Raw genomic sequence first — 12,286 nt, forward strand, 5'->3', positions numbered from 1 at the left:
CGGGAAGATTTTATCGAAAAAAGTTTCTCAGATTTGCAACGTAAACGTGACTTAAACCTGGAGCATAACAGTACGACACGACCACAACATTTTGGCTTCCCACCATGAGCGTGTTGTCATGGCAACATGGCTGCCATGGGAATATGGTCTATATAAGTTTGATTTATTTGAACAAAGACATGCATGCAGGTTACGGGGAATACGAATAAAACGTGTGTGTAGATTACAAAATCACACACGTGTTTTTGATAAAGATGCAAATCGTTAGCCTCATAGCATAATTGCTAAAAGTCATATTTTAAGGTTTAAGGTTTTTTAAGGTCATGTGACTTGAGTCCACACCTCTGCAGTTCAGAATTCCAATGATCGACTGAAAGAACATTTACTTTATAGAAAGTTGAAAAAAATATGAGCTAGTTTACCAGATTCATCAAAGAGAAGAGCTAATGCTTCACTTCAGCTGATCCCTGCTTTTCATGGGGGCTGCCATCTTTGTATGTAGCGTCGAAAATGCCTAAGTCAAAAGAGATGACTTAGGCAGATAGTGATTTTGGAATGTAACAGGCAATCTGATAGGCTCAGGACATAGCCAATACTGCACGGTTAATCAGCAGTTTTAGGAGAGTAGAGTTAGGCCAATATCAGAATATGGCCAAAATATGACTGAGGCAATTATGCTATGAGGCTAACGAAATGCAAGTTACTTAAACACGGTTGCAATTTCTATTAGGGTGCTTAAAAAAAGGAACAGCGCGTACGTCACAAAAAAAACCCATCCTCCTGGGCTTCAAGTACTTTTTTGATTACTTGAATTGAAAATCCAACCTTGAACACTTCAGCATTGTCAGAATATCTCTTTGAGGATAGATCTTGCTCTCACATTTTTTTGTTGACATGTCTTCAATATCTTTTACCAGCGCAATAACGGAGGAGTTTCATTAAAGTAAAATAAACCAAAAACATAAATGGTAAACAGCAGGTTTTTGTGTGTGTAAATTCCTTTAATATCACAAAGAAAGCGTTTCTGTCAACTCTCCTCTTTCAGCGCGGGAAGAGAAGTTGTAAAAAGATGCAGAAAAACGAGCCTCTGTTGAAAGCAGTCGTTTACACAGAGCACAGCTCTAAGAACTTTAACTCTGAAGTAGGATTTACTTCTTGTTGACGGTACAAACTGTGTCTCTTGCTTCTGCTATTACTATTGATCCAAGCTAAAGGAAAGGGCGCAGCTGAATAACGCAGGTTCAGGCCTGCTCCTTCGGTGTGTCAGAAGGCATTCTGGTTAACGTAGAAGAAACTAACTGAGGTGAACAGACATGATGCAGGTTGTGGCAGAGTGCACTCAGTGGACTGCAGACTTTTGCTCTGGTCTAGTAATCTCACACATTAGCTGTCAGGAGGGTACAGGGTTCGTGATTGAATACCTATGTGCTGGGAGTTTTGCCTGCTGGTGGATTCTAGGATGTTTAAGGGGCTTTTCATTTGCAATAGATCTGTTAATTATTGGAGCATGAAGGTGAATGACAGATTTTAGGGTGTTTGTTTTAATGATTTTTTAATGGATGGAAAGTTTGGCCTGAGGATCGAGCAAAAGCAACAAGTCTTTGGGGAAGCAGAACCTTCATATGCTTTGTTTTATATCTGTCTAATATGTGTTCTTATTAAAAATATATATATTGCTCATAAATGTCAAGTCATAGACCTTCACAAGTTTAGACAGCCAGTTTGTTTATTTGATCAACTCTCCAAAAACCCAAACATACTAAATTGTCAGGGTAGTTATGTACTGAACAAGCTTTAAACCATATCATGTTTCACATTTTTGATAAGAAACTTCTATGTAGTTTTCATTCTCTGGATTGTTAAGGTTGTTGAAATAGCAAGTTTCTGTCTATCATAACAGATGTGAACACATGACTTAATGCATCCTGTTGAAAATGATAACTCTGCCTCTCTGAAGGTGAAGAAAGGAAGGTTAACAAATCTGAATTTTTCTCCATCAACGCTTAAATTCTGCTGTGTTTTTATGTGAAACACCTTGGAGAACAGCAGATGTGAAACATTTAGCTTGTCACACTGAAAGACACGGACAGGAAGTTAATAGATAAACAGATAATGAATTAGAACATCATTTTAAATGTCAGACAGTCCATTAGGAGTGTGCCGCCGGGTGGATGCCTCCGCTTGTTTTGCAGCTCCGGACGTCGCTGGCCTCCATGTTAGCGTTTTAAGAGCAAGCCGTTAGCCACTATGAAGCTTCATTAGCTTTGACCTTTTATTTAATTGAACTCCTTTACTCTTCTGCTTGCCGTCTTCCCACCATCACTTCAGTCGGTGACGTTAACCAGCAGCTTCCTCTCCTCCTTACCTCTCCTCCCTCTCAGACTCACACTCTGCTTCTTCATGTGCAGAACGGTTTTGCTTAATCGTGACATGTTCCTTTGCATCTCTGGATACCATCACAGATATGATATCTGATCGTGAAAAGCTTCTTCTTGTTTCTTTAGTAGCCGTTTGTCAGGTTGTCATGGTGCGTGAGGATCTAGTAAAGGGGGGTGTGCACCTCTCTTCTCTGGCCCAGGTCTTATCATCCTCCTCCAGATGCAGCTGCTACTCCAGCCGCCTGTCTGATACAGGCCTTCACAGTTGAATGAAGGCAGTGATAACACACTATATGCTCTCCGAACATGTAGCGGGGATTCACTTGAGAGGGATTTATCTCCACTTTCTGGCTCTGCGGTGTGTGTGATCCTCCCTGGCCTATTTTAGAAGTGAAATGTGTCTCATTTTGGGAAGAAGCTTAGTAGTGAGACTTGGATTTTTTATGCAGAGGTTATGAGTGAAGGGAAAGGAACGTTATAGGGAGAAATGTAAGGAAAGGGATTAGGAATGTTTTTTTTTACACAAACCTGTGATCTGGGACCTTTGGTGCTGCTTCAAAGAAAATAAATCCTCATGCTTGTAAAATCCTTCCTTTTGTGGCTTGTTTTGGCTTAAAAAATGCAATATACGATTGTGAAAGGTGGCCCACAAGTGTTTTGCTTGGCAGGATTACTTTTTTCGTTCTGTTTTATCTATGAACAAACAATGCTGGATTCCTTTTAAAGTTGACTTTGTACAGTTGTACAGAGACTTTGCAGAAACACAAGCACTGCATTGTGTACAAAAATAACAGCACAGTCAAAGTGTCCTTAATTAAACCAATGTTACTACCAGGTAGAATTAATTTACCTTGTACAACTATTGTATAGTTTAATATATACCTTTATATACTGGTAGTCAGATACATAATATAAACTTTATTTACACTTGGAGTGCCCTCAGTCATTTAACAGGTCGTTCCCTTTTTCTTGCACTACCTACTGTAGGTAACTGAACCATATGGTACAAGGTGAAGCTGTGTGTTTGTTGCATATTTAAAAAAAAAAAAAAAAACAGTTTTGCACACTTTACATTTTTTTTGCTCAACCTTCAATGACAAAACTTCCACTCTTCTATATTTTTTCAAAAAGTTCAACTTGAAATGTAAAAAAAAAATTTATTTTGCTGGTGACTTTTGAGTATTTGTGGTTACATTGATGTATCACACATTTCTTTAGTCCTAAATAAATAAAAAATCTTTAATTGTATGATTGATAAATTTGCTCTCAAATCTATATTTGTGCTGCAGTGAAAACATGATTTTTAGAAACCTCTGTTTGAAAGATTAAGAAATATAATAGATCCAAAGATTTAAAAAATGTTGCCATTCTTCGTCACTTCACCTAAATCTAATTTCATTCCAACACGAACGTGTCATCTTTGTCACCAAGGAACCCGACTTTCTCCATTTATAGAAAAGCACCATAATTGGTTTTATTCCACAGCTTTCACATTTGAACTGAAGAGTTATTTTCAAACACAAATTCAGGAACAGAAATGATTGTGTTTTGTTGTTTTTGTTCTTTCAGTTTTCGCACCAGTAAAGGTATCGGCTACTCCGCTCACTTTGTGGGGAACTGCCTCATCGTGACATCGTTGAAGTCAAAAGGAAAAGGCTTTCAGCACTGTGTAAAATACGATTTCCAACCCCGCAAGGTAAGAAATACATACACACAGACACACATATTACTGCTGAAAATTCAATTTAGTCTGTGTGAGGTTATGCTTTGTAATCCTGTACCACTTGTTACTTGAGACTGCATGCTGCTCTCTTGTATCCATCCCTCATTCTCTGAGTGTTGATAACGTCTGTCAGTTAAACCTTGCACACTACCCCTCTATCGCACTGTCAGCATTCTGCGTCTGTCCTACACACGCGCACATGCACACACAGACGCACACAGACACACACTCGCTTGATGAGATGGCCTTCTGCAGTTTTTGCTGACCCAGTTGAATCTCGTTCCCAGTGGTTCCATTTGATCAATTTTTAAGTCATCATGTCTCACAGCATTTTGTCGACAGTGTGCATGTGTTAATGTATGTTTGTGTGTGTGTGTGTGTGTGTGTGTGTGTGTGTGTGTGTGTGTGTGTGTGTGTGTGTGTGTGTGTGTGTTTTCGGGCTTGCATGCACGTGTAGTATTGTCCACTCGCCAGCTATGCTTACTGCAGCAAAAATTCCAGCGTCTATAATACTCCTCCCAGCATTGTCCTTCTCCCCATTTATGAGACTCCTCCTGGGAAGACGTGTGCATTGTCTCCAGGGATAATTCTGACCAATCAACACAGGCTCATGATCACAAAAAACACACATTCACACTAAAAATAAGACTTTTATCAAGGTGAGGAAAGGGAAAGATTTGGAAGACATGTTTGGCAAACACTATGGTGGTTATCTTTGGTGTTAAATCATCCTCTCAATTAAACCCCAATTATTTTTTTTTAGCTTTCTCAGTATTACAAAGAGACTTTCTGACAAGGCTTCAATACAGTGACAGGCTTCAAAAAAGTCTGCCTTAGATAACATTTAATTTGACTGCCATCTATAGGGGCTGTGTTGAACTGGAATAAACCACCACTACATTAAATAATCAATAAACACGAAACTAAAACCCTTTAGAATACTGTTCTCATAAAAACATCAGGTAATGCCTCAGTCGATATAAAACCAGCAGTTCTAAAGAGATACTCCAGTTTGAATCTTTCAATAAAACAAAAGACAAACAATATCTATTCTGTCATTCTTTGATTATACGTTGAGTCCAATGTGAACCTGTTGTTTTTTTCTTCATGTTATTTAAATGTTTGTCTCTTTCTTCATATTTTCCAGTGGTACATGATCAGCATCGTCCACATCTACAACCGCTGGAGGAACTCAGAGATCCGTTGCTATGTCAACGGTCAGCTGGTCTCGTACGGAGATATGGCCTGGCACGTCAACACCAATGACGTAAGATGGAGAGGCTGAGACATTGTGTTGTTAAATATACTGACCTTTATGAAAAGCAATTTCTTGTAGATTCCAAAGGAATACACTTCAGTCAATAAGGACATACGACAGAGCAGAGCATGTTCTTTTTTTTTAACTTTTGGAAATTCTCCAAAATAAGGCCACCTGCCACAGCCTCAGAAACCCATCAGCGTCTGGCTCCACTTTTGCTTCCCCCCTACTGTGATATTGGCAACCATTTGAGGTTCGCCCTCTGCATCCATCAGCTGGCGCAGAGTTGCCCTTGGGCCGGTTTCCAGCACAGCTCGCCATAACTCCAACTTCAAACTTTTCCATTAAGCAAGGGGACAGGTAGCCTGACCTCTCTGTGGCAGCAGAGCCTTCATTACACTTCCTTCCAGGTTGGCTCTTGGCATTGCAGCAATTACCAAAGGCTGGTGTTATTCTCTCTAAAAAAAATACCTTGGCCTCTGGGTAAAATGTCTGACAGTTTACACGGCTCAGCGAAAGACGTGTTAAAAAGAAAAAAAAAAACTGGGAAAAGAAAAGAAAAAACCCATACAGGTCTCAAAATGTGTTGATGCTATCAGGGTTTGTTTTGTCCCAAAGGCTAAAGATAAAAACATATTCCATCATTTTGAAGAAGCAGCAGAGCAAAGATCTAATTGTGATAAAGGGTGTCAGAGGGATGGAGTAGATGAAAGGCGAGTGCACAGATAGAAACTAATAGCAGGTGATGGTGAAAGTTGTAAAGAGCATAAGAAACAAGCAGCTGTCAAAAGAGTGTCTGTTTTGAATACTCTTTTGTTGTTATCACTGCAGAAACTTGTGCACTTATGACCAGAGATTAAAATGAATAATTAAACACAATGTTTCAAAATGTGAAGATCAAAACATTCAGAATGAAATTGCGGCTGGCGTGCCGGAAGTTCAACAAAGTCAGAATTAATATAGCAATGAACTTAACATAGATAGCATAACAAAACTATAACTAAAATATGTCCCTCTGACAAATGAACCCTAAACAGTAAAGGACACTGGGACCATTCTTTATTGCACAAAATCAAGTTAAACCATGCTAACTTCTTGGCGTTTCGACCCCTAATGCATAAAGTTCTGAACGTTTAAAAAAACTGAAAACTGATTTTTTTCTTCTGTTCTACCTTTTTCTTCCAGAGCTATGACAAATGTTTCCTGGGTTCATCAGAGACAGCGGATGCTAACAGGGTGTTTTGTGGTCAACTGGGAGCCATTTATGTATTCAGTGAAGCTCTCAACCCAGCTCAGATCTTTGCCATTCACCAACTTGGCCCAGGATACAAGGTGAGACAGCACCCAGTTATCACTCCTGTCCTTTATCTCTGTTTACACTTTACAGTCCATTGATGTCATGCTACATCTTGCAGGCTGAATATCCTGGCAACGTGTAGGTTGCATTATTCCATGTTACATTTTGCCCTCTCTTGCAAAAAGGTTCTAGCCATCGATCAATCTTGTACTGTCAATATCCTATATAGCTTCCACTTTGCTGCCAAGGTGCTTGTAGTTGGAGGTTAAAGTTTTGTTGTGAGTCGATGAATATGAGGATTTGAAATTCCCTTATGTAACGTGTTGCTGGACTATGAGTGCTCTGTCTCATAAAACAAATATCAGACTGTCAGACCACCAGCTTGAGTAGCATCAACATTACCACTCCTGTACATGTGTTCAAATGTGTCCAAAATGATTAAAAATATATATATATTTGTATTAGAGTTGCATTATCATTGTTTATATTTATCTGGTTGAGTTAACACTGCCTAATGTAGGTGAAAGACTTAACTCAACATAACAGACTGAGCTCACTTCAGCATGGTGAACAGAAGATTTTATCTACATACAAAGTCTTCCTAGATACTATTCTGCACTTTTGGATAACATTGTGAATTTTGTTTATTCTATTTTAAAGGTTTTCTTTTAGCTGTTTAACCATTTAACTAAATATTACTTCAACTTACTCACTCAACCATTTATCCATCAAGTTTAGCTAACTGCTACTTTAGGCTTAAACTACTTTAAGCCAACTTTTTTTTTAACCCTTAATCATTTTACTTAGCTGCATTTTTTTTAGACCAGTTATTCATAACCTTTGGCTAATTGTTACTTTAAGCTAAAAAAAAAAAAAACAATGTAATACTATTTTTTGTTGTTGTAACTTTTAGCTGTTTTTTGCCCATGATGAATTTCTTTTAGCATTTAGCTAACCTTTTAAAAACGACTTTCCTATTGCTTTTGGCTAGCTCACCTTTTAACTAACTTATTGACTTCTTTGCTAGCATGCTAATTGTTGTTTTCTGGCCCTCCAGCATGTGGTGCCCCAAATCACATCTGACTCATTTAACTCATCATAACTACTTTATTAGTGGAGCTACTCCATAATCCCTCTGTGTCCCCCCTGGCTATTGCAGCTAAACCCCCTGGCGTACAAGCACACCTGGATGGGAATAAGTGGGGTAGAGTGTTTTCACAGAGTCATGTATGAATCCAAATCTACTATTCAGCACCACCTAGTTGCTAAGAAAAAGTTACTTTTACAAATATGGACCTATTTTTCTACAAAATCACAGATAGAGGTTCTTCTTTACTGGAAAGAAGAAAGAGATCAACAAGGGTAAAAACAGATTCACACTCATAACCTCTAACAAAGTTAGAGTACAGGGCTAGTCTTCTTATCTGTAACTTAAAATGAGTAGGAAGAGTTTTTATTCAGATTGGCTCTGCCAATGTCACCTGAAACATTTTTGATATCAGTGCATTTCTAATTGTGGCAGTTATCCCATATAAGCAATTAAAAATAAATTTTCTGAGATTTAATGCTGATTTAAATGCCCACACATAACTTTGTTATACTCCATGTTTCAAAGTTCACAGACACATTGACTGTAAGAGGAATGTGTCCCTGAAAATAAAAACGAGTTTCTTCATGAAATAGATGATGCAGGTTGACAGTTTTTGGTGGTACAGCAACAGTAAATTATAACGACAAAACATCACCAGGGAAATTTAAAATTGATGTTTATAGTTTCAGCCTTTCAAGGGTGGATTTGCCTTAAAACCAAAAGTCTAGACGCAGAACTTCACGCTCCTGTTATATTAATAAATATTCAAATGATGCTTCAAAATGTTGGGTGTTGAGGTCTGATAGCTTTAGAAATCACCGTTTTTGCCTTTTGGCCTGGCTATCAGTGACAGCTGAGATGTCGCAACACCTTGCCAGCTGTCTTCTGCTTCTTGTTTTGGCAGACTTGCACGCCTCAGGCCACTTACATCTTGTTTGTGAAGGTGTCCAAAGCTGTCAAGATTTCAGTACCGCGAGACTGCACGCCTATCTGTTGCTGCGGATATGTGGGAACAGATGCCGTTTTTTTTTTTTAACAGCTCATTTTAGAGATTTTACATACCGAATCAGAATTATACTTTTGTTACACTGCAACTCTGATGGAGAAACATCTTGACAACATGTGTATGTAAATGAGTCATACATGTGAGTTTTACGCCTTTCTCTTTCTCCATAAACTCCTCTCCCTTGTTGCTCCTCACGATCACATGCTTGTGGTTTGATGCTTCACAGCCACGATTACTGATTCCTCTCTCGGTCACAGCCCACAGTTTCCTGGGGCTGATCAGTCAGATGATTGCCTCTCTGCATGGCATAGAACAGGCGTCTTAGATGCCCAGAAGAGACCATTAAATGGCTCAGTTGTTTCAAAGCCGCAAGCCTCGATGCTGGCATTGTAATGATGAGTGTGCTGGTTTTTGACTCGCCTAAAGGGGAACGCCAGAGGGACTCAGCTCGTGACTTAAAGCAAGTATAGACCTGTTCTTATCCTCAAAAAATGTCATGCAGAGGATAATGGAGATCAGTAAAGCCTGATCGGTGTTGAAGAGGAGTATCTTAGAATGTAATAATGTGTGTGAAGCTGATTGTAGCCTCGTGGTCTCACCCTCTGTCAGACTAACCGTTCAGTAACAAGGAGCATGAAGCAGACACACTCTGCTCACTCGTCTAATCGAGCCCTCAACACAGCGGGTGTTTAAGGTCTTCTCGCTCCACGCGCCTCACGATGGCCGACACGCTGTGTGTATTGAATGTCTGTATGTGTGTGCGCTGAAGCACTTTCATGCTCTCCTAATGACCGAAGATGATGGAACATTAGAATAAAGCTCTATTGTTTTCTTGTTTGTGTGTGTGTGTTTTTTTTTTGTGTATGTCCGATCACTTGTGTGTTGTTGAGTGTATGGCCGGTTCATCAGGAGTCCAGATGTCTTCATTTCAGGGCACTGCCAACCATTTGGCCACAGCGTAATTGTTACTGTGAATGACATTCGCCTTTAGGATTGTTTTAATTCTGGTTCTGGGAAAAGTTGTTACATAGCTGATGTGTTACGGTTTCTGATAACCTAAATGACCCACCCAAATAAGTTCGACAACATTTTTGTTTTCTGCTGGGGAAAGCATGGAGGTCTGGTGTGGAGCTGCAGGGAGCCCAGGTGGAGGTGAATGGATATTTGTAGATGCTCGTGTGTGTGTGCGTGTGTGTGCATAATGTTATCACTGCAGGCCAGCATCGTATCTTCAGCCACCAGGAGTCACACAGGCAATAGCTGATGCTTTCAGTCTTCTCTGTCTGTTGAGACCAGGTGAAGGGTTGATATGGGTTAAAGCTTCACATTTGTAAAAAAATGATTAACTTTTGCATTTTTCTCCTGCTTGGATGCCAGCCCATCCAGCCCAGAACAGTTAAAGAGTCAGCAAAGCTCTTTCACACTTTGAGCTACATCCCGGTGCCATTAAGCACAGCAGAAGTACAGACTCACATTAATACAGCTACATAAACACCACTCATACACACACACACACACACACACACACACACACACACACACACACACACACACACACACACTTTACAAATGCACCTCAATAAATGGGCTTACACTGCAATAAACGTGCATCTTATTAAGTGTATTAATTTTGTATTCAGGCTATTCAGTATTTTTTTGCACCAACCTTCAAAATACAGCAAAGACCTATTTATTTGTGTTGGTGATTGATTATCCTTGCACATGACCCCAATATTCTAGGTTTCTTAACACTGGGTAATCGCCTCATGTAATTCTCTTAAGTTCGAAAAATCATTTGTGAATAGGTACATGTGGAGAGTATGCCTCACATTCAGATTAAAGGTTTATACTATTAAGCTTTTTGTGTCAAGTAGATTCCAATAAAGACATAAGGCGAAAGTTAGAGCAGCAAAAGCAGTAGAATTGTAATCAGCCCCTGGATGAAGATAAGAATGTTACACTGTGGACTGTCTGTTCTCTTCAGATGTCTCTATTGTGCATTGCCCTCTTTTCTTCAGTGCAAAAAAATGTGAGTGCTGCATGGATTAAAACCGCTCAGGGCACCTTTTCCACAGCAGACCTCAGATGAAAGGTTTTGAAAAAAGTCAGGCCTGCAGGTCTGTGAGCAGCCCGCGGCTTTCCTGTACAGTCAGGCTGAGCAAGGCACCTGGGGAGCAGGCCGCTTAGAGGAGAGAGCGCCCCTTGCCTGGAGCTTCTGCAAAGGGTGGCAGAGCAGCTATCTGGCCTCTAATCTATCGGCACTGCTGCGGGATGGATGGACCTGTGCAGACAGACAGATGCACGGGCAGATGCACACACATACAAACATGAGTGCTGCCAGCTCCTCCTACAGTATCTGCACGGACAAAGCAAATTCACTTTAGTCTAGCTTTCGGTGCATCCTTGTTTAGACAAGCCTTACAAGCATCTTTACATATGCTAGGGGATAGTCTTTGTTTTTTGGTGTTGAAGAACTAAGAAAATAAATCACAAAAAAATTGCTCTTTCATAGAGAGCTTTAGATTTGAACTAGACTAGAGCCTAAAAGCTTGTTAATATTGTTTGTCTCTTTGATACAGTATATACAGGAGAATTGAATTGTAGCTCAACATATAGAAATTGAGGAAGGAGAGTGTGTGCATACTCTTTTCTGAGTTTTCTGTTGGTAGACTACAAAGGCAGAAGATAAATTTGGATCACCGGGAGCCTCTCTCCCTCACATCCGCTCCCCCCTCTCACTCTCTTATTCTGGGCTAATTGAATTACGGCCCGGGTTAGCTCTGTGTTCATTAAGCTAATGCTGTGTTGTTTACACACGGCTCATGTTGCAATTAAGCAGACTCCTTTTTGGGTGTTGAACTCGTACACAAAAGACAAGCTCTCACACATTTCTCTTGACAAGCGATCCGTCTCTCGAACACAGAAGTTTTATTCAACGTGTCCTTGGACATCTTCTTTTTTCCTGCAGAGCACCTTCAAGTTCAAGTCAGAGAGCGACATCCACCTGGCAGAGCACCACAAGCAGGTGCTGTATGATGGCAAGCTGGCCAGCTCCATCTCCTTCACTTACAATGCCAAGGCAACTGACGCCCAGCTCTGCCTGGAGTCTTCACCCAGGGAAAACCCCTCCATCTTCGTCCACTCACCGCACGCACTCATGCTGCAGGTCAGTCTGCTTGATTTTTCTGAGTAGCTACTCATCACTGCTGCTCTGAATCACTGCAACATTGTTCAATCATTCCGAGTTGACTAAATAAAGAGTGTAAATGGAAGTTTAGTCGGAATGTTCAGGCTACTCTTTCAGGGGCTAACTCCCATCTGATACTGAACATATTCAAAACGTACTGCCTTAGACCTCACCACACTTTCTGATTATTGAATGAGACCCACAGCTGTAAATTTAACAGTTTTAGTTAGGATATTGCTTTCACAATGGTTGTGTTTTAGCATGTTTTCATCACTCCTTCATTCAAAGTTAATTGGGCCATTTGCTAATGGTGCTTTTTCTTTGAATCTTTTATTTCGTACTCGCTT

At 40.1% G+C, this 12,286-nt stretch overlaps 1 protein-coding gene across 13 annotated transcripts in view; it reads left to right on the plus strand.

Moving 5' to 3' along the window:
- Positions 1–12,286, plus strand: part of nbeaa (neurobeachin a) — a 96,564-nt gene that overhangs the window by 36,906 nt on the left and 47,372 nt on the right. For all 13 annotated transcript variants that reach the window (XM_020650140.3, XM_020650143.3, XM_020650142.3 and 10 more), the window contains exons 6-9: positions 3,948–4,074; positions 5,249–5,368; positions 6,545–6,691; positions 11,721–11,918. In XM_020650140.3, coding sequence (XP_020505796.1) covers positions 3,948–4,074; positions 5,249–5,368; positions 6,545–6,691; positions 11,721–11,918 — 592 coding nt within the window. The remainder of the gene's footprint in view (positions 1–3,947; positions 4,075–5,248; positions 5,369–6,544; positions 6,692–11,720; positions 11,919–12,286) is intronic.

The sequence above is a fragment of the Labrus bergylta genome, chromosome 14 (assembly GCF_963930695.1).
Source record: "Labrus bergylta chromosome 14, fLabBer1.1, whole genome shotgun sequence".
In the NCBI taxonomy this organism is placed as follows: domain Eukaryota; kingdom Metazoa; phylum Chordata; class Actinopteri; order Labriformes; family Labridae; genus Labrus; species Labrus bergylta.